At 46.8% G+C, this 20,830-nt stretch overlaps 1 protein-coding gene across 2 annotated transcripts in view; it reads right to left on the bottom strand.

Moving 5' to 3' along the window:
- NF2 (NF2, moesin-ezrin-radixin like (MERLIN) tumor suppressor) overlaps positions 1–20,830 on the bottom strand; it is a 101,444-nt gene that overhangs the window by 58,779 nt on the left and 21,835 nt on the right. For both annotated transcript variants that reach the window (XM_051973078.1, XM_051973077.1), the window contains exons 2-4: positions 9,645–9,770; positions 7,981–8,103; positions 1,972–2,055 (exon numbers count right to left, since the gene is read on the bottom strand). In XM_051973078.1, the coding sequence (XP_051829038.1) occupies positions 1,972–2,055; positions 7,981–8,103; positions 9,645–9,770 (333 nt within the window). The remainder of the gene's footprint in view (positions 1–1,971; positions 2,056–7,980; positions 8,104–9,644; positions 9,771–20,830) is intronic.

Here is a 20,830-nt window from a genome sequence, read left to right as displayed (position 1 = left end):
ATGGTGTGTCAGCTCCTCACAACACTGCCCTGCACCCTTCACACACATTGCACCTTATGGAACAGTAACTTCTGTCCCACTTACGTGCCACGAATGTGTAGCTGCTCTCCCGTGGGTGGACACCACACTGCCTCTACACAACACGCTGCTGTCTTTGGTCCTGGGGTGCAGACCCAGCGGTGGGCTCTGAGCCAAGAAATCTAACAGACATTTTAGTCACTTTCGAAGTTTAATTCCCAAACTGCTTTCCGGAATGGTTGGACCAGTTTATTGTTCTGCCACTAACTGCCAGGCCTCCTGCAGCCCCTGTACTACTGACAATTCCAACTTCTGTCTCATGCATTTGCTTTTCAATAACAAAGGCAAATCATTTTCTATCACTGACCTAGGTGGCGCAGAGGATACGGCACTAGAATTGGAGTCAGGAAAATCTAAGTTCAAATCTGGCCTTAGCTATGTGACCCTGAGCAAGTCACTTAACTGCTGTCTATCTCAATTTCTTCATCTATAAAACAGGGATATAAGCACCTATGTCTCAGAACTGTTGAGGGGCAAATGAGTTTGCAAACCTTAATTATTAATGTCGTACGAGGCTAATCCTCCTTCTTTCCCTTCCTCAATGAGCTGAGAAATTGGGAGTTTTTCTGGTAGAGTGGGAAAATGCCGCTCCTCCAGGAGCCAAAACCTGCCACTGACTGGATGCAACCTCAGAGAAGTCGATAAAAATCTCTCTGAACTTCCAAGTCCAAGAATATAAAAGAAAAAGGTCGTAGTAAATGGCTCTCAATGCCCTAGCTCTAAAATTTTGCTATCATCCATTTTCTGATCCATGCTATGGGTAAATGGATACCTCATTTGTCCTCTGAAGCAAAGACCAAATAAAGAACCAGAAAGACTCAGAACGTTCCCCTGGACAAGATCATCAGAGAACCCATAAAGGAAGAGGCAGAGGCAGCTACATTTTATAAGAGACCTTTCCCTTTAAAGGACAGACAATGAAAGCTGGTCTGGCTTCCTCTGCTGGACCCTTTAGGAAGAAGACAGAGGCACAGTCCAGGCAGTTATCATTCATGGACAAGGACAAGGCGAGTAACTCCCTAGGGCCTAACGGCCAAATCTACCAAAAAAACAGACTGACGGCCTCGAGGTCGGCAGGCAACGGGAGGCTGCCTTCAATTCTAGCTCTGCCGATAATTAAGCTGCGTGACTCCAAGTCACTCGCTCCTTTCTGGATCAGGGGTTGGCAAACCACGGCCAGCAAGCAGACGTGGCCTGTCCCACTTTCTGTACTGCCCGGGAGCTAAGGATGGTCTCTACGATTTTAAATAAAGCTCCACGAACCTGAAAGCCTATAAACTGTTCCTCGCTTACAACAAGAGGCCAGGCAGTGGGCCCGAGTTTGCCAACCTCTGACCTCAGTGATCTTCGAAGCCCTCTTTCATCTCTAAACCAATTAGACTGAAAATGGGTGAGGTCAGCACCCCCAAAGGGCAGAGCACTGTCCAATCCTCGAGAGACTCAGCGGGGAAGGCGATCACGTCTTAGCAAATGCTGAGATGGGGCTGAAATGGTAGAGCACAGCCCATCACGGACTGGTTCCCAAGAGCCATCAACAGAGAGAAAAAGTGGGTGGTCCAGTAAAAATGATCAAGGCAAGCAAAACAGCCGGGGCCCTTCCAATAAATGGGGGAGAATGGAGCAATGAGGAACCAGAATAACAAAACACAATAAAACCTCAATGAAAACCACCATCCAAGGCAGCCAAACCGAGATAAATTAAAATAACCAATTTCAGGTGGGGACCTCGAAGGGTTAGGGTTAGGCTGCCTATCCAAGGAGGCCCAGCTCCATGTAGGAGGCTCTGTTGGACAGGAAGGCTGAGAAGGGAACTTAAGACAAGCCATTCCCCGTCCCCCCTCCCCAGGGCAGGTATTTCAGTCCCAGGTTCAGAAGCACAGGTAGAGTGCCTACCTTGGCCTGGACCGCATAGGAAGCCAGGAGCACCGACGCCTCTGGAGGGCAGTAGATCTTCTCATCCAGAATCTGCTTCTTCACCTGCACAAAGCACCAAGAGAGACATGAGAAGGCCTCTGGGGTTCATGCGATGGCCTGAGGACAGCAGCTTGCTCTAACAAGGTCTGCTCAACCATGCCGGTAATGGTTCTCCTGACCCAAGACCTTTCCCATCCAACAGAAAACAATGTACACCAAAGCTGGAAGCCTAAGTGAGAACTACACACAAAACTCCAGACCCGGCTCTGATGGGCGCTCCAAATGGGCCCCGGCCAAGTCTGAACTCGAGATCCCCCAGTGGATAAAGAGCCACCCCTTTCAATTTGCTCACTCGTAAGGGAAAAGGAAGCAATAGAGGTTGATCTGTTAAACTTTTTGGTGCTGACAAGCCCGGGAAATAGAATTTTCAAGGCAAAATGTTGAATTGACACAGCCTCCTGCCACTTTGTACTATGTCAGAAACCCAAAAAGGAAGGGGGAGAGGGGACCCATGGTTTTGCGCACTGGAATAAGTAGTACCCAAATAAATAAATGAAGATGGTCAATGCAGATTTTACACAGCCATGTCCAATAGATGTCCCAGTATTCACGGTGGTTCAATCTTCATTCATACTCTCATACTGCAATATGATACAACTTGGGAGGAAAGTGCATGGTGTCTATGTACCATTTCTAAGCACTTTTAAGGGAACCATATTTAACACTTGGGCTATCACCCATGCCCATGGATATGCAGTAATCAATCCTCCTCAAGATTTCTTCCCAATGGAAAATGTCATCCACACATGTGGATGTGAGAGAACTATGAAGACTGAATGTGGATCTAAGAATAGCATTTTTACTTTTTTGTCATTGTTGTTTACTTTTCTTTCTCATGTTTTTTTTCCCCTTTTGATTTGATTTTTCTTGTTTAAATATGGAAATATTTTTCCATATGGAAAGATGGACAAATATGGGAATAGGTTTAAGAGAACTGCACATATTTAACCTATATCAGATTACTTGCTGTCTTGGGGAGAGGGAAGTATGGGAGAGAAAGGGAGGAAATTTTGGTTTTTTTAAATTTTTAAATTTTTAATTTTTTAAAAAAACTTTTTATTGACAGAACCCACGCCAGGGTAATTTTTACAGCATTATCCCTTGCACTCACTTCTGTTCCGATTTTTCCCCTCCCACTCTCTACGCCCTCCCCCAGATGGCAATCAGTTCTATGCATGTTAAATAGGTTACAGTATATCTAGATACAATATACGTGTGCAGAACCAAACAGTTTTCTTGTTGCACAGGGAGAATTGGAATTCAGAAGGTAGGAATAACCCGGGAAGAAAAACCAAAATGCAAGCAGTTTGTATTCATTTCCCAGTGTTCTTTCTTTGGGTGTAGCTGCTTCTGTCCATCCTTGATCAATTGGAACAGAATTAGCTCTCTTTATCGAAGAGATCCACTTCCATCAGAATATGTCCTCAAACAGTATCGTTGTTGAGGTATATAATGATCTCCTCGTTCTGCTCGTTTCACTTAGCAACTGTTCATGTAAGTCTCGCCAGTCCTCTCTGTATTCATCCCATTGGTCATTCCTTACAGAACAATAATATTCCATAATGTTCATATACCACAATTTACCCAACCATTCTCCAATGGATGGGCATCCATTCCTTTTCCAGTTTCTGGCCACTATAAACAGGGCTGCCACAAAGATTTTGGCACATACAGGTCCCTTTGAAAGGGAGGAAATTTTGGAACACAGTCTTACAAAAACGAATGTTAAAAATTATCTTTACATGTATTTGGAAAAATAAACTACTGAAAAAACAAACAAAAAGATTTCTTTCCAAGTTTTAAAATTGTCTTTGCCTATTTGGAATAAAAATCAAATCCTAGATGCTTCCAAATGTAGGGAAGAAGGGTCCCTTCATGCAGATCCCTTCTCTGAGACTAGAAAAACCTGACCGTCAGACCAGGATAAACCCTACTTGTTAAGGGCAAAAGCTCTTCAATGTATCCAAGAGATCAGTGACAACTGCTGAGGACAAGAGAGAGAAGATGGAAAAGGAAGGGAGCTGACGTGGGCCAGAAGTGCCCAGAAGGAGAAGGCCTGGGCAGGTGGAGACCAGAGCCAAGAGAAGGAGCACCGAAGCCCCCAAGTCAGATGGCGGTGAGTCTCATTTGCACTGAGCTGCAGTCACCAGGACCCTCTCTCCCAGAACTGGGGGAACTGACAATAACATAGGGGTGCCACACTCCACCAGCACCAGCTCTCTTATACCACTGGAAATAAGTTTTATTAAGTGAACAAAATGGATTTGAATTTCATCTCTAAGCAAGGTTTTACTGCCTCCCTCACTCAACTGTGAAGGTCCCGGAGGGCTGGCGCAGAGCTGCAGAACCCCACAGTGGGAAGGGCTGTGAGAGCACATTCTGTACCCCCTCATTGGGTTCAGCTGCCCTCTTCTAGTAGAAGAAAAGGCAAATGGAAAGAGAATACTCTTTTTTTTCTGAGAAAAGTCTAATATTAAATTGAACTTTCACTGAGCACAACAATATGCTGAGGGCTCTGCTCAAATTAACGATAATAGCACTACATGACAGACACAACATTCACTTCTGGGAAATTATGTAATTATCATGCACTCTTCCCCCCCCCCCCCATCTTTTATATTACTGACAGCTGGCACCTTTGGGCCTAAGAGGCAGCTTGGGCACAAATGGCTGGTAACTAACCATGAAATTGTGGAAGGACTGGGACCCAGAGAGGAGAGGAGAGAATGGGCAAAACTGCGAGCATCCTGCTCTCCCTGCAGACCACGCCTGGAACCACACAACTACCTGCAGCTTCTGATCACAAGGTTCCTGACTTCTCCCCCTCAGCCCAGACTCTGAGCGCTCGATTCTCAAGCTGAGAAGCCCTTGCCTGGCGAGTCCTGCCAGAACACAGCGAGGTTCTCCTCTCCCCATCTGGTTTGTACCTAGTGTTGTCTCACCCACTGGGCGGGGAGCTCCTGGGGGGGGGGCAGACTCTCTGGTGCCTTTCTGTGTATCCCCAGTACCAAGTCTAGCGCCTGGCACACAGCTGGTGCTTAATAAATGATGGCTTACTGTGATGTCAAAGGTGCAAAGTATGAGGGGTTGGGAGGGAACCCAAGGTAGTGAACAAATTCTCCCGACCTCCACAGACCTTAAAAGTGAGTGAAGGAGATAAGGCATGACTGGCGTGACGCAAGGCAGAACAGGAGAAAAGTCTTATTAGTGGTTTAAAAAGAAAGCCCTATGAGAGCTCACCAGAGGGAGAAATTCTCTCCCAAATGTGGGCGCCTGGAGAGCCCCCTTTCCTCCTCCTGGCTGCCGGCCGATGCTTCTTTCCCTGCGTTTAATGGGCTGGGGCCTGCCCTCGTTCTGCTTGTGAGCACTTTTTCCCAGGCGTCCGTCATTTTCTACTCCTGCTGTCAGCCCCCCCAGCCTGGCCCTCACCAGCACTCACACCCCCTCCACCATCCCCCCAAACCCAGGGTGACCGCCACACCACCGCCAAACCCATCACCCTTGCGACAGGAGCAGGTGGCAGCACGGGGAGCAAGCTGGGCCTCCGGCGTGGCTGCCAACATACAGAGGCCGGGTGCCCAGGCGAGGGGCTCAGGCAACTGTCTGGGGCACCGCACTGCAGAGCAGCGGCCGACCTCCCTCACTGGGGATTCCCGTACCAATTATTCCATACATCTGGCCAAAAATGCCAGCAGATGTGGCGGGGGGAGGGGTCTCTGCTCAAAGGCCTGCTATGGCTGGAGGGTAGAGTCCAAACTCCTCGCACCATCCCCGGCATTGTCCCCGGCACACCAGCTGGCATTTCTACTCCCCAGCCTTTGCTCTGGACAGGAAGGACAGGAGGATTTATTCCTCCTCATTGTGGGATGCCCAACTCAAAAGCCACCTCCTCCATGAAGTCCTCCTGCCCCTGCCCCAGGCAGGCAGCCCATTGTCAGCGTGTCTCATGCAGGATGCCCCCTCCCCAAGCTACTCCTCATCCTCCCTGGGGCGCTACCCACCATCTCTCACTCTTCCCACGCCCCAAGCTGGCCCCGGTCCCACACCACGCTGGCCACTTCTCTCCCGCCCCATCCACACCAGGGCTTGCCAAGCCTCAACCTGCCCTCCTCCCTTCCGTAACCTGTCTCAAACCTCATTCACTGTTCACCAAAGCCAGACCCAGCTAACCTGGCCCTGACTGCAGCAAGGCAATCCCTCTGTTCCTCCCTAACTGTGAGTGTGTGTGTGTGTGTGTGTGTGTGTGTGTGTGTGTGTGTGTGCATGTGAGTGTATATGTGCGTGAGTGTGTGTGCGTGTCCCACACGTCCCACAGCCAAGACGTCTCTGAGGCTGGATCTGAGCCCAGGCCCCCTCTCGCCCCCCATTCTCCTGTCACCTGACCCGTCTCCAGGCTCTTCACCTGGGGGTGCTCTGGGCCCTCTTCTCCTCGCCCATTTTGTCATCCCTTTAGGGGAAGATTCCCAAATGGACATATCGGCTCCCCCAGACTGCTTCTGAGCCCCAGCCGTCCTCTGGACATTTCCCCTGGATGTCCTACAGGCATCTCTATCCAAACATAAATAGAAAACAAAACTCACTGCCCTTTGCCACCACCCCCTACCCCCTTGGTCAGCTCAGCACCCCCTTCCGGTCCCACAGGTTGCTCTCCTGGCACTATTCTTACCCCCCCCCCCAATCTCTAATCAGAGCCCAAACTGTGGCTCCCACCGCCACGTCTCGAGCCCTTCTCTTAGTCCCCACCTACATCAGCTCCTCTGGCTGACAACAAAAGCCCCCACTTGTCAGACCGCTCCTCAGGGAGCTCCATGTTCCATATGGTTTCTAAAGGGCACATCTGGCCCAGTCCCTGCTCTATTCAGCAAACTCCAGTGGCTCCCTGTTGCCTTGAGGATCAAATATTAATTCTCCTGTTTTAAGGGGCTGTGCTCCTAGCCCAGCTGCATCCCCTCCCCTTCACTCTGCTGTCCAGCCAAAGGGCCCCATATTTCCACTAAGTGACCTCCATTCCCACGTCCATAACCACTCACCAGCGCCCCAGGGCCTAGGATTTACCTCCCCTAAGCTCTGCTCACGGAAGCTCTGGTTTCCTTCACCACCAACTCAGCAGCGCCTCCTACACGAGCCGTGTCCTCACGCACCCCGCTGCTGGCGCTGCCCCCCAATCTGCCCTGCACAGACACAGGCAGTTCCCAGGGCCCTCGGTGCCCCCAGTGTCCAGCGTGCCATGAGCTTATCAAGCACTCATCACTAACCGATCTATAGAGCACGTGTGACTTTGTTTCCTAATCACCTACAAAAGGAAGGAGAGCATCTCCTCTAAGCCTGGGGTCTCTGCTAGGACTTACTGAGCCTACAAAGAACCCGTAAGCCCAGCAAGGAGGCGAGAAGAGTAAGGGAGCATTGCCTGGGATCCGGGCCTGGCTGCAGAGTTAGCTTTGTGGCCACAGGTTCGCAGCCTCAGTTTCCTTATCTGTCATGTGAGGAGTCCAGACTTGATCATTTTTCAGGATCTTCTCTAATACTAACAGTCTGGGTTTCGTTATTATTTTTCATTATTCTCTCCTCAGATTCTCAGAAGACAGTAGGTTTAGAATCCGGACCTAGATTCAACTGTGCTGTTATAGGCCACAAGCAAGGGAGGGCAAGCCTTGTCGCCCTTCTGGACCTCAATTTTGCTTAGATGTTAAATGAGGGGGATGGGCTGGATGACCTCCAAAGGTCCTTTCAAGCCCTGAATCCTGTGGCTCTCCTCTCAAGCCTCTCCCTGTGTGGAGCTGCAGGCCATGACTTGTGATTTTCTGGGGCAGGCGTTTTTGCAGTAAGTCAGGCTGTCCATAAAACCCTAGTGGAAATCTCTAAACCAAACCCTGCATTTGAGGCATTCACCTCAGAGGTCAAGGGGACAGCAGGGATATCCTGGGATACCTGGAGGAAGAATAAGTGCTGAGTGATCTCCTGCACCAGCTCCTCCTCTGCATTCTCTGGATAAAATTTGGCCAGGAAATGAAAGGTGACCGGCTCTTCCTTTGAAACATCATGATCCAGCACCTGAAAAATTACAGGGCAAAGGGTTAACGAGATGAGAGCCTGCCCATACCATTCCCTTCATGCATGGGGCCCTCTGCCTCCCAGCCTCAGTGACCTACTAGGACACACAACCCAGAGCTAACTGCTATAGAGGTACACTTCACAGTGCTGTTATGGAGCTAAATGAATAAACGACACCCCCAAGGATGCTGCTTTTTGTTCTAGAAGGCAGGGAATCACTTTTGTTTAGATTAAAGTAAAGGAGTTGTCTTTAAGGTCAAAAACTATGCCCATCCTCCTGCCAGTTTGTGACTGGGTCTTGTCCGGGCTACTCGTTGTCCTATGTCAAGGGTCTGTCAAGTCCCTTGGTCACTGTTTTCTCCTCTTGTCCAACCTTGGACCACGTACTGGAATGGAACACAGAGGTGATGGGCAGAGCAGAAAAAAACCTGGTCACTGTTTTTGGAACCAACTCCTGAGATGCTTCCAGGAACATTGGAGGCCTGTGGACCTTAGTCTGGGAACCCTTGGCCAATCTGGCAACTCCATTCACTATCTCCCCTAATGTCAAGCATCTGCTACCCAGAATGCATTTGAATTTGGGGCACAAACATGTCAACCTGGATGCTACAACATTCTGTTAACATGTCATGATTTATTTCCTCTGAGCAGTATATTTTATAGCTCCTTATGCCCTCAATCCATCATCAATTTTCCTAGCAGTCAGACATAATTCAAACTCATTTTGTTTAGAATCACAAAAAGTTCCACAGTTTTTTGGGTATACGATGCTCCTGCTCAAACTCCACGTAGAATTGCCTCGATTAAAAACAAACCCAGATCAGGGCCCTGCCGCTCGTGTCGGCCGGCTTCCAAGAGTCCTTGCTGTGAACTTGGTCTTGCTGTGTTTAGAACTGCAAGGGATTCCAATCTGTCAAGTCACATTAATAAGTGTACACATTCACACATACAGTGTAGATGTTAAGACTGAAAGGAAATGAGAAAAGGCTTCCACAGTTTGTTAGACACATAATTAGCACCCATTTTTGAAGAGTTTGCAATGTAAACATGAGATCCGTGTCCAAACTGCTGAAGAAACACAATTTCTCCTGTCCCAGGAAGCCTAACACGGAAATGGCGTCAAGGGAACTCTCTTCCCTTGCATGATGATCTGAATTCAAGGTGGGACAGAGGGATTAGTCAAAAGCATATAAAACTTAAAATCCTGGCAGAAGCTCTGACAGCCTTTTAAACACACAAACTGCACATGGAAAAGAATTAGCAAGTTATGTTTACAAAGGCAGACCGATGGCTCGATCAATCAAAGGGGATAAAGTCAGTCAGAAGCAGCTGAGCCATACTGGATAAATAAATGGGGCTGACAGGAATGTCATCTTGCCTGTAAGTAGGGAAAACCTGAGAATCTTCAAGGAGACCGGCTTCTGCTATCCTGTCTCCGGGTGGGTACAAATAACATGGATCTGCCAGCTCAATATAAGTGGGTCCATGCTCAGGATAAAAGCAGCCCTTTGGTTCCCCCCAGGCCAAGGTGAGGGCCCAACCTTTTTGTCCATTTTGAGCCAGGCCACGGTGTCCTTGATTGTGTACTGCAGTCCAAAGAACCAGGTTTCCCGTAGTCCCAGAGTTCGGCACACCAGGTCAAACAGGTCCTTCCCCTTCCATTTCATCTACGATGGAACAAGAGCAGAGAACATTGAAATGATCCATTCTTTTCTCTGTCCTTTCACTTTTTTTTTTTAATAACTTTTTATTGACAGAACGCATGCCAGGGTAATTTTTTTACAGCATTATCCCTTGCATTCACTTCAGTTCCGATTTTTCCCCTCCCTCCCTCCACCCCTTCCCCCAGATGGCAAGCAGTCCTTTACATGTTGAATGGGTTGCAGTATATCCTAGATACAATGTATGTGTGCAGAACCGAACAGTTCTCTTGTTGCACAGGGAGAATTGGATTCAGAAGGTAGAAATAACCCGGGAAGAAAAACAAAAATGCAAGCAGTTTATTATATTCATTTCCCAGTGTTCTTTCTTTGGGTGTAGCTGCTTCTGTCCATCTTTGATCAATTAAGGCTCTCTTTATCAAAGAGATCCACTTCCATCAGAATACATCCTCAGACAGTATCATTGTTGAGGTATATAATGATCTCCTGGTTCTGCTCATTTCACTTAGCATGTCCTTTCACTTTTCAACTTCAGGCTTTCAAATTACAGAGCACCCAAGAAGAGGGCTGATGGACCCAGAACCTAAAATGAACTTTCCCATGAATACCGAGCAAAGGGAGTGGGCTCTGCTAGGGTGGCAAACCTCATCTGAAGCTTAATGACTCTGAGCATCTTTCGGGGACATCTCGGGGCAGATCACACTCTTTTCAGAGGTGCTAAGAACAACAAACCTTCAGAGGAGTCTAATGCGGTTCAGAGACAGTTCAATATTTTTAAAAATCATTATTCTGCCTTGTGATCAAGAGGAAATAAAAAGGCAGAATTGAATAACAGGTTTTAACCACTGGTTTTATTATTTTGTTTCAACTTTATTAGTACCATAATAGGAACTTAATAAGTATTCCATGTGGAAGGTAAGAAAACAGAGACTCGCACAACAATAAAAGACAAGCATCTAAACAATTTATTGCAATGTCCAGAATGGCACAAAAAATAAAATTCAGATAAAATATAGTCTCTGTCCTCAAGGAACCACTCTCCTGGAGGGAGAAATCAGACACAAATACTGATAATACACAATGGCACTCTCTAAGGAGGTGAATGAGAAAGGTTCAAAGCAAAGGCCTGAGAGAGATCTGAAGGGGAGCACGACCTGAAAGAGCTCCTGTGCAGATGAGGAAAACAGAATAAGAAGCAAGTAGTGTCTTGCCCAGTTCCGAAATCTCAAGAAACCGAGATTGTGTTTTGTTTTCTTCTTGAAACAAAAGCTCCCGGGCCAGATCTGTTCCCGGGCCTTCCTGCCACCTGGAAGGCTGGCATCTTGGTGCCTGCCCGCATTCAGGTGACTCCCTCCCTCCTCAGCTTTGGTCACTGCTACCCCCTTGTGGCTAACCTGGTTAAATCAGCCAGGGTCACAGCCCCAGGATCCTCCAGGAGAAATGCCCTGGGGTCCAACCTGCCAGATGGCTGCTGGGGGCTACTTCTGCCTCCAAGATTCCAAAGCGAGAGTAAGAGCCTCCTGGGGAAGCCTCACGTACGTGATGGGAACCTGTGATTGCAGTCCGAGTGCAGCCCCCTGGGAGGGGCGAGGCTATAATGCAGGGCTATTTGGCCCTCTAGATACGAAGGCCTGAGGATGCTTAATGGTAATCACTGCAAGAGAGTGCCCTCAGCTTCCCAGCATCATCCAGAAAGGGATAGGGGATAATGGATGCTTGAAATCATAAGCAAAAATGAAAAATGTTCTTTAAAAACCCCAAATAACACAACTCAAGTGCTGAGCTGCTTTCATTAGATGGGGAGCTCCTCGGGAGCTCGGCCATCGTAGGTGCTTAACAAATGCTTGCTCGTGTCGATGCTGCTCAGAAAGCCAGGTGCCAGCCCTGCACTTCCAACCAGGCAGCCAGAGGCAGGAGAAAAGCCAGCTCCCCAGGGAGAAGTGGGGGAGGAGCCACCATTGCAGGCCCTTTGGCCTATTCCCTGGCTCCAAAGACCTTGGGCTGTAAGAGTGATTTAAATAAAGCAGTGCAGCACAAAAATGAATTTCCATGAGGTCTTAAATCAAATTTTCAGTGACAGTTATGGGAACACCTGTTTTCCCATCAAGCTAAGGGTCTTTCCAGGTCTCAGTACACTTTCATCCCAGGATACAAACTTTATTAAAATGACATTTATTTTTTGGGAAAATACCCACATGAATTTTGGAATGTTTTCTTCCTAACACGATTTTAAGTCTGAACCCAGAATATTGCTTATAAATGATTAGCTATTTAACAAGAGAATCCCAACATTAAACCATGAACTCTGGAGAAGGTAAATCTCCAGGGCCGAAAAAGCGCAAGAGGGAACTTCCCCAAACTAAGTTACTGCATGGCCTCCCATCCATGGTGTGCAGCCTGGTTAATACCTGCTTATTAGGACAGATGTTGGTGACAGAACATGCAAAACATGCTAACAATGCTAAACTAGAGTTACTAAGGGAATTTTAATTTCCTAACTTGGGAGTTTGAATTCTATATTAATGAAGTTCTCCTCCATTGACTGCTCTGTGTATGTGACTGAACTTGACAATAAAATATAAAAAACCCAGATACAGGAACTATCATCTCCCTGACCCAGATAGGAAGCTTCTCAACCAAGGACTGTCAACCAATCGACAAGAATTTAGACACTCATCTTGGTCCTTTTTAGGATCTACTTCAGAAAAGCAATGAAAAAAGCAAAGGGATGAAAGCAGCAGATCTAGCACCCACTCTCAACACCGGATCACTAGGAGACAAGCTTGCCTTATTTTCAAGAGCCCCGTGCTCCCTATGACCACTGAGAGGGCCCTGCTGAGTCCCACACGTGGACCTTCCCAAGCCACCAGGATAATCAGAGCGCCTCCGGCCTGTCAGAAAGGAAAAATCCCTTCTCCCCTTTAACCAACCAAGATTCCCCTAAGTGACAGAAATCCAATTTACTCAGCAATTAAAGAGAGTGATAACAGCGTGGCACTGAGATTAGCTGAAATAAATGGTGAAGGTTACAGAGACATTACAATCTGTCAGTAACCGGGGCTAGCCAATAACAAACATTTCTTCCAACAGGCCAAGATCCTGACTCTCCCTCCCTGTGCCCCCTCTCCTCTTCCTGTACAATTCTGATGTTCGGAGGATTTCTCTAGGTCACCTTCTAAGTCTTTTCAATCTCCCTCGGACACCAGAGGCCAGGAGGGGATCTGGTTTCCACAGGCCCTCAACGACATCTTCAGGGGCCAGCTCTAATTGCTCACCTTAACCTGCCTTCCCACAATTTCTCAGCAAGTTCTCCCCCCACCCCCCACCCAGCCCCTGCTTAATCCTATTTCTAAGTGACCATCCTTGCGCTCAACCTCTGCGGCTGGGACATGAAGACCAGGAGTCCTGGTAAGGCCAAGTCCCAGAATTTTGGCAGCAGGAAATTTTTTGCCTAGCCATGGCTCAGATTGATTCCAGCAATGGTTTTTGGTTCAGCCACTTCTAAGGGGGGGAACTCCAAGGGGGCCAACTGGACTGGTAGAAAGGGGAAGTGCCAGGTCCACTTTCTAGGGATGTCTTCCGGCAGCATGCTCAGAACTCCACTGTGAGAAGCTTAGAGGATGACCTGGGCAGGAAAGCCCTGGAGGCAGCAAACGACTGAAGTGGTCCAGGAGAGGGGGAAGAGGAGGGAGATTAAGGCCCATTTAACTGACAGAGCCAGAGGAGATAAAGGAGGCACAAAGAGGAGATTTTATGAAGGGAAAAAACCAGGACTTGTCAAGTGATTGACTGGGCTATGAGGGTGAGAAGCCGAGGATGGTTCTGAGAGAGTGAGAGGATGCTGGTACCCTCAACAATAACAGGAAAGGTCAGAAGAGGGAAGGGCTCGAGGGGGAAGATAATGAGTTCTATTTGTGTACTGGACAACCAATTGGACACCTAATAAGCAGGCAGAGCTCAGGAAAGAGGCAAGGGCTGGAGAAATGAGTATCGGCTACACAGAGATAACTGATCTATGGGAGAGGACTAAATCAATGAGCATAGAGGGAAAAGAGAAGGGAACGAAGGGGGCATCCACAGCTAGCCAGCTTGAGCCAGCTGACCAGCCAACAAAAGGAACAGAAATGGACCGATTGAGAACTGGGAGAGCCGGTGTCCTGAAAATCGAGACACCGAGTCACCAAAATGCCAAAATGGCAGCCAGGCCACAGACAAATCAAGAAGGATGAAGATTGAGGAAAAAGGCCATTAAACCAGCAAATAAGAGACTGCTGGTAACTCTGAACAGAACAAATTCAGTTAAATGATGAGGTTGGAGCCAGAGGGAAGAGGGAGTAGAAAAAGTGAGAGGAAATATTATTGATGATTCTAATAATCAAGTGTAGCCCCAGAGAAGAAGTGAGAAAAGGTGTTTCTGCCTTTCTTTAGAGAGGTAAGTAAACATGGGGAAGGAAGATTACATATATTTCTTGAACTCAACGAGTGCTATGCTCTGAGTTTGTTAAACTGTTTTATTTTCCTTTTTTAAACTTTGTTGCAAAGCAAAGCTTGGTGTGTTGAAGGGGAGGTATATGTTTAGCAATAATTGACATACAGATCATCACATAAATTATTTCTGCAAATAAAAGCAAACTTTTAACCGTCACAAAGAAAAAAGAAATAATCGACATAAAAACAAAAGGCATCAATTTTAGAAACTTAAAATTATACAGGCTCAGAGGAGCTAGATATCCAGTATATAGAACATGAAGTCAGGAGAACCTGAGTTCCAATTGGGCCTCTGACATTAAATAGCTGTGTGACCTTAGGCAAGTCACTTAACTCCAACACTCTCCTCCTTCTCCCCACCCAAATGACACAAGCTCTTTGGAATGTCTCCTTGCCTACCACAGACTAGCTCTAGGACATTTTATATTTTTGGAAAGTCATCTCCATGCCACATGAGGCTCTGATGTCCAGGGAAGTGAGCAGACCACAGAGAACAATGTATACTCTAATCACCAAACAGCCTTTAGAACCCTGACCAATATCCTCACAATTCCTGAGGATTAAGGCTACGAGATTTCAAGGCTACACTGATCCTTGACAGTGAGGGTTTGGAGCCAAAGGGCACAGGGAGACATTTTCTTTTAGACACAGCCAATGGAGGAATTCATTTTGCTCAACCCTATATGTTTACAATAGGGATTTCATTTTTCTTTATTTTTCAGCAGGGGAGAGGTGAGAGGGAGAGGGACAAAAGACAGATTTTCAATGACTGAAAAAATAAGAACTGAATTTAAATTTTTAAAAAATGAGACATCAGAAAGAGGTTGTTATGTAAGTCCCTAAACACCGCTGTATATCCTTTTAAAAAAAATGAATGAAAATCCACCTTCTCTTTCTCTCATCTTCCTCTGACCTGCCTCCTCCCCACTGAAAAAAAATACATAACTCCCTAGTAACAGATATGCATAATCAAGCAAAACAAAGTTCTGCACTGGTCGTGTCCAAAAGCCTCCATCTTTACCCTACATTTGTCCCCTTTATATGAGTCGTATAAAATTAACTTCAGACAACTCAACCTATTGTACAACTCTGCTCCCCGCCAGTGGTGTCTGACAGATCAGAGAAAGCATGAAGCCTCAGAAGCCAGACTCTAACCTGTGTCTGATAAGGAGACATCACCGCGGAATGGAGGACAGTGACCTAGATTTAAATCATGAAGGCCTGGCTCCCAATCTTCTCTCAGACACTGAGTCTTTCTGAACCTCAATTTTCTCATTTGTAAAATGGAGATCTAGAAAATTAGCACCTACTGTGAGGATGAACTGATGGAAGGCAGAGGGGGAGCTGCAATGTTGGAGGGCTACATCGATCCCAGCTATTGTTATTACACAGGGTCAAAAATGGTTGCCAGGTAAATAAATGCCCCATCTGCAGAGCTGCCTTGATGAGGAAACTGAGGCAGGCAGAAGCCAAGGGGCATGGCAGGGGTCCCGTGGTGAAGAAGGCTCCGAGGCTGACTCCTCGCTCGGTGTTCCTCCTCCCTCGCTGCCCCAATAGCACCATATGTTCAGAAGGGTAAATACAGGCTATAAACCAAACAAAGGCCGATGCCTTGGGGTGGGGGGAACACTGAAACACCTGGGAAGTAACAAAAGGGCTGAAAGAGCTGATACCTGAGCTAAGAGCTTGAGGGGCGGTTGGGGCGGCATCTGGGATACACACTCCAGAGGGGAGAAGGGCCTGGTGTGGCCCAGAAGCCAGAAACCCCAAGGAAACACACAACTGCCCCCAATATGGAGACAGGGCTGGGGGACAGGCCCCTTGGGAGCAGAGCCTCCAGCTGTGGTTCTTAGGGCTCAGTCTCCAGCTCGGTCTCTGGCTCGGTCGTCATGCCCGACATTATTTGAGCACGCTGCAGTTTCAGCTCTGAGATCCACCCTGAGATCCACCCTGAGATCCGAGTACAGAAGCTAGACAAGTGGGCCACCCCCAAGAGCTGCTGCCCATCCCTGTGGAGGCTGTATTGGGTGACTGGTACAGGACACCAGGACCAAGGATCTGTCTCTGCTGTAGGAAAATGGGTCCACTGATCCATGGGACAGGATTAAATCAATGAGCATGGAGGGAAAAGAGAAGGGAACGAAGGGGGCATCCACAGCTAGCCAGCTTGAGCCAGCTGCTGCATCCAAGCTCCAGGGTCTGGTACAAGGAGCCGCTACCTCTGCAGCCTCCAACCCCACTCGGCTCCACCACAATGGGTACTACGCCCAGCAGTGTGAGTAAATGCCCTTGCCAGCCAAAGAACAGCCTTCTCAGAGGCCGCCAGACCTGCCCAGCCTGGCCAAAAAGCCTTAACCGGATCATGGCAATGTGCCCGAACCCGTGGCTTCTCTGCAGCCCGAGCCTGGTGAACACTCCCTCACCAGCCGGGGCTTTGTCACAGACCTGATTAAAGGTCAGCTCAGTTCCCCATATTCCTGACAAAAGGAACCCATGTATGTCATTCCCCGGGCATCCCCAAGTTCGGCTGAGATCTCACCCACTTAGCAAACCAGAGAAACTCAGGACAGCTGGAATTCAAGGGGAACAATCATGTGACATTTAAAGCTGGAAAGGAATTCAGAAGTGATCTAATAAATATCCCCCCCCCCAATTTTACAAATAAAAGAACTGAGGCCCACAAAGGTTAGCTACTCAAGGTCACCCAGGCAGGATTTGAACCCAGATGTTCCGACTCCAAATACTTTCTGCCATCTGTGCTTCCCATTTTACTTTAAAACTGTAATATCCCAATAACATACATGATTTGCTCATTTTAAAAAGTACAGTAAAAACAGATGTCAAGTACCATCGGATACAAGTTAAACACCACAGGAAAGGTTACAGAATGATCTTGCTGCTTTGCAAGGGCTGGGAGCGGAGGCGGCAAGTGCGAACGCTTATCTCACGCTGCCCTTCTCCAGGGGAGAGGTCTGGCTCTCCCTCTCTCTCGGGGGCCACGCTGGGCTGCCTCTCTGGCCTCCATCAGTGCCCCCAGCGAAGGAGAGCAGGGGATTCTCCAATGAGAGTCTCCCAGCAAAGAGAGTCTTCACCAGAGAGCCCGACATCAAGGGGACTTCCATTTGTTTCCTTTGTGATAAAATCTGGTCCCCTGTCATTCCGGCTCTGGAATACAGATGAAAGGGCCGATTTTCTGTTCCACACGACTAGCACTAGTGACTCCCCATGATTCACAGGGGCTAAGCCTTCACTTCTCTCCTTTACCTTTTTCCTACTGCTGGCCTCTGACAGAGATGTTTTTTATAAATCACTTTCCCCCCAAACTAAGCAACATGATTCTTAAATACCCTTCTTCTCTCTACCTGCTTACTCAGAGACCTGAGTGATTTAACATAGTCTCAGCTACAAGAAACACTTTTTTCTCCTCCATGTCCAGAGCTCCCATGAGTCAGACCTAATGTCTTGTGTTACTATCAAAAAGTAACATTTATGATATATAGTTGAGTTGAAATTCTGCATGTGGATACATATATGCATATAGAAGAATATTTATAACCTGTATAATAGATTTATGTATACATATATTCCTTTAGAACACATACATATACACAATTTTAATTTAGTCAAATATTTATTCACATTCATTATCTACACAGTTCTCAGTGAAATGCTCCATATACTACTCACGTGCCTAATATATCACATGCATACATATAACTATAATGCACAATATGTAGGTACATAAAGGATGTATAAAATTATCATTCAGAATAGGCTATAAAAGATACAAATGGCCTCAGGAAGGCAAGCTCCCTTCTATCTGAGAGGGGGAAAAGCTGAAGAAAGGGACCACTTGAGCTAGGCCCCGAAGGATGGCTGAAGGGAGGGCAATGGATGGATAGGGAATGATGTGACTCAAGGAAAGAAAGCACCGTGTGTGGGAGAGATGGAGAATCCGAGTCTAGCCAGAGCAAAGGATGAGGGGCACACGGGGCCCAAGATAAGGCTGGAAGACAAAGAGAGTAACAGGCTCGAGGGTTTGGGATTTATCCTGTGGTACCAAAGTGCTGAAAGGCTGGAGCAGAGGGGCATGGGCCAGTCTGTGCAGGAGGAAGATGGGAGCTGCCTTTCTTGTCCCGAGCTCCCTAAGCCAGGATCCGAGGCATTGATTGAAAAGAAGGGCCCTTTCCCACTGCCACGCATCCTCCCATTGTTTAGGAGCTGCTGGCTGGTGAGGCACCGCGGGACCTTGGCGAGAATCCCGGCTTGGCTGGGCCAGAGCTCTGATCGGCAACATGAGAGACCTGAATTAGATCATCTTGAGGCGGTTCCAGCCATAAAATTCTGTTATCTATGATTTGTAAGATGCAGCCGAACACTCCCCAATTAATTCCAAATCCTTAACCCACCACTCCCCTGCAGCTGCCTCCTGCTAGAATCAGGATTTCTCTCCCTTCTCCTTTCTCTCTCTTTCTCTTCTGTGTGTGTCCTTATGTTCCTGTCTCTCACACACATCTTGGTACGTGTTCTATACAGACATGCACATAAAGTGCCACCTTTCCTTTAAAATATAAACTCTTTAAAGTTAAGAACTAACTACATTTTAGATTCTAGAATTTAAAATCTCCTTGGAACCCAGTGAACGCTCCCCACTCCAGACATTTCACAACTGTTTGTTGTTGCTGTGAATGTTGATGATAATGATGAGGAGATCTCTCTTCAGAGCAGTGCAGCTTTCAAAGCAATGATTGCAATAAAGCAAGAATTTATTATCTGCCTTATGAAAATTCTAATTGCTTAATTAAGCCTTAAGTTGTATATTTCCCCCTTTGTGACACATACTGATTTCCTCTTTCTAAAAATACCTTGAAGAAAACCTAGATCTCAATGTCCCAAATAGAAAAAATATCCTGAGAGCAAAAAAAAATCAACAAGCATGAACTCTATTACAGATATCTTAAAATGCTGCAAATTAAAATTCTGGCCTTTCAAACCACTTGCTGTGCTACAAGCTTTTAAATACACACACTCAGAGATTGATGATGATGATGATATGTGTGTGTGTGTGTGTGTGAGAGAGAGAGAGAGAGAGAGAGGGGTATGCATCCTCCCCAAACACCCGCCCCTTTCTATCTGTGGCTCTTGCAGCTTTCCCATGAAAAGCTGAGGGCTCAGCTGAGGCATCCTGACCCTGGTCCTCTCCATCTCTTCCTGCACTAACTACACTGTCCTCTCAGGGCAGTTCTACCTATCTCCTTTGCCTCCTTCCTCCCTCATCCTACTGCCAACAAGCTTCACAAAAGCCAGCCCAGGAATAGGCTCCCTCTTCCCTTCCCTCCCACTCATGTGCTGATGAGCAGAGACCCACTGAATGGGTCTATTAGGAATCTATCACCTAATCTCCCCTGGACCCTCAGTAGAGCAAGGCAACCCTTCTAGTTCCTCATCAATTTTCCCTCTGACTCACTGGCTTTTCCAGACCCTCTCTACTCTTCTTGAGCCTCCTATGGGGAAAATCATGTTAAAAACCTCTTTTTGAGTTGAACTGAAAATGTTAAGAAATAAATATCAGTATTTAATCAAATTTTTGAGGAAATAAAAAATCCTTTTTCCTTTACTTAAGCCTTTTCTCTTAAGAAAGTGTATAAAAATTAAGAACAAAGGCTAAGGCCCTAGAAAATGAAAAGGATTAATAGGCACTTAGACTGAGAAATATCTCACATAAAGTTTTTTTCTAAAAGAGAAACTAGCCAATGAGATCGTTATTGATGTAGCTCCCCACATGCCCCTTAGGGAGAGGAAGAATTGTGTAATGGAAGTGCCTGGAAGGGTCTTTGGAACCCGCATTGACATCCCATCCCTGGCCTGTGGTGTGAAGAAGACACTTCTGAATTAATAAGCCTTTGGCCAATTTCTCTTCAAGGCCAACCCCTTGAAAACAAGCCTCAGTTCTTGTTTTTTTGTCCTTTCTTTTTTGGTGAAGGAAAGTGAGGTTAATGAGTTAATTAGTTATGTAGGAACTGCACCAAACCCAAATCCCCTCTTCTGGGAGTCAGAGAATGGGAGAACAGCCAAGGGTCCAACCATGATATAATATAAACGTGTGAGGCACCCAAAAGCTCCTCCTTTGTTCCAATATCCCCCTCCCCCCCCAGAATTCCGAATACCTCAGAGAACCACCAGAAGACTTATGGGAAGTGGAGCAGATAGAGAAAGCAGAACCAAAAGAATCATTTACACAATGACAATAATGTAAATACAGGGAAATCCGAAGACAATGCAACTCAAAACTACAGATAAACTTCTGAGATGTTTTGAGGGAATGGGGGGGAAGGAGGGAAAAATTAATTGTCAATGCTGAAAAATTACCCGTGCATATATATCTTGTAAATAAAAGGTATAATAATAAAAAAAAAGATGTCACAGGCAGCCTAGTACTTCAAGGTGCTATACAAAGGTTGGTGTTGGTGAGGAAGATATTTATCTGACCAGAGCTTTAACATAAAATAACTTTTTGTTTTGGTCAGTGGGTTAAGGAACGTCATAAGAGCAATCGGAGTGGTCTCAAAATTATTACG

Source organism: Antechinus flavipes, chromosome 1 (assembly GCF_016432865.1).
Source record: "Antechinus flavipes isolate AdamAnt ecotype Samford, QLD, Australia chromosome 1, AdamAnt_v2, whole genome shotgun sequence".
Lineage (NCBI taxonomy): Eukaryota > Metazoa > Chordata > Mammalia > Dasyuromorphia > Dasyuridae > Antechinus > Antechinus flavipes.
The sequence above is the reverse complement of the archived record's forward strand: the minus strand, read 5'-3'. Positions and strand labels throughout refer to the sequence as shown.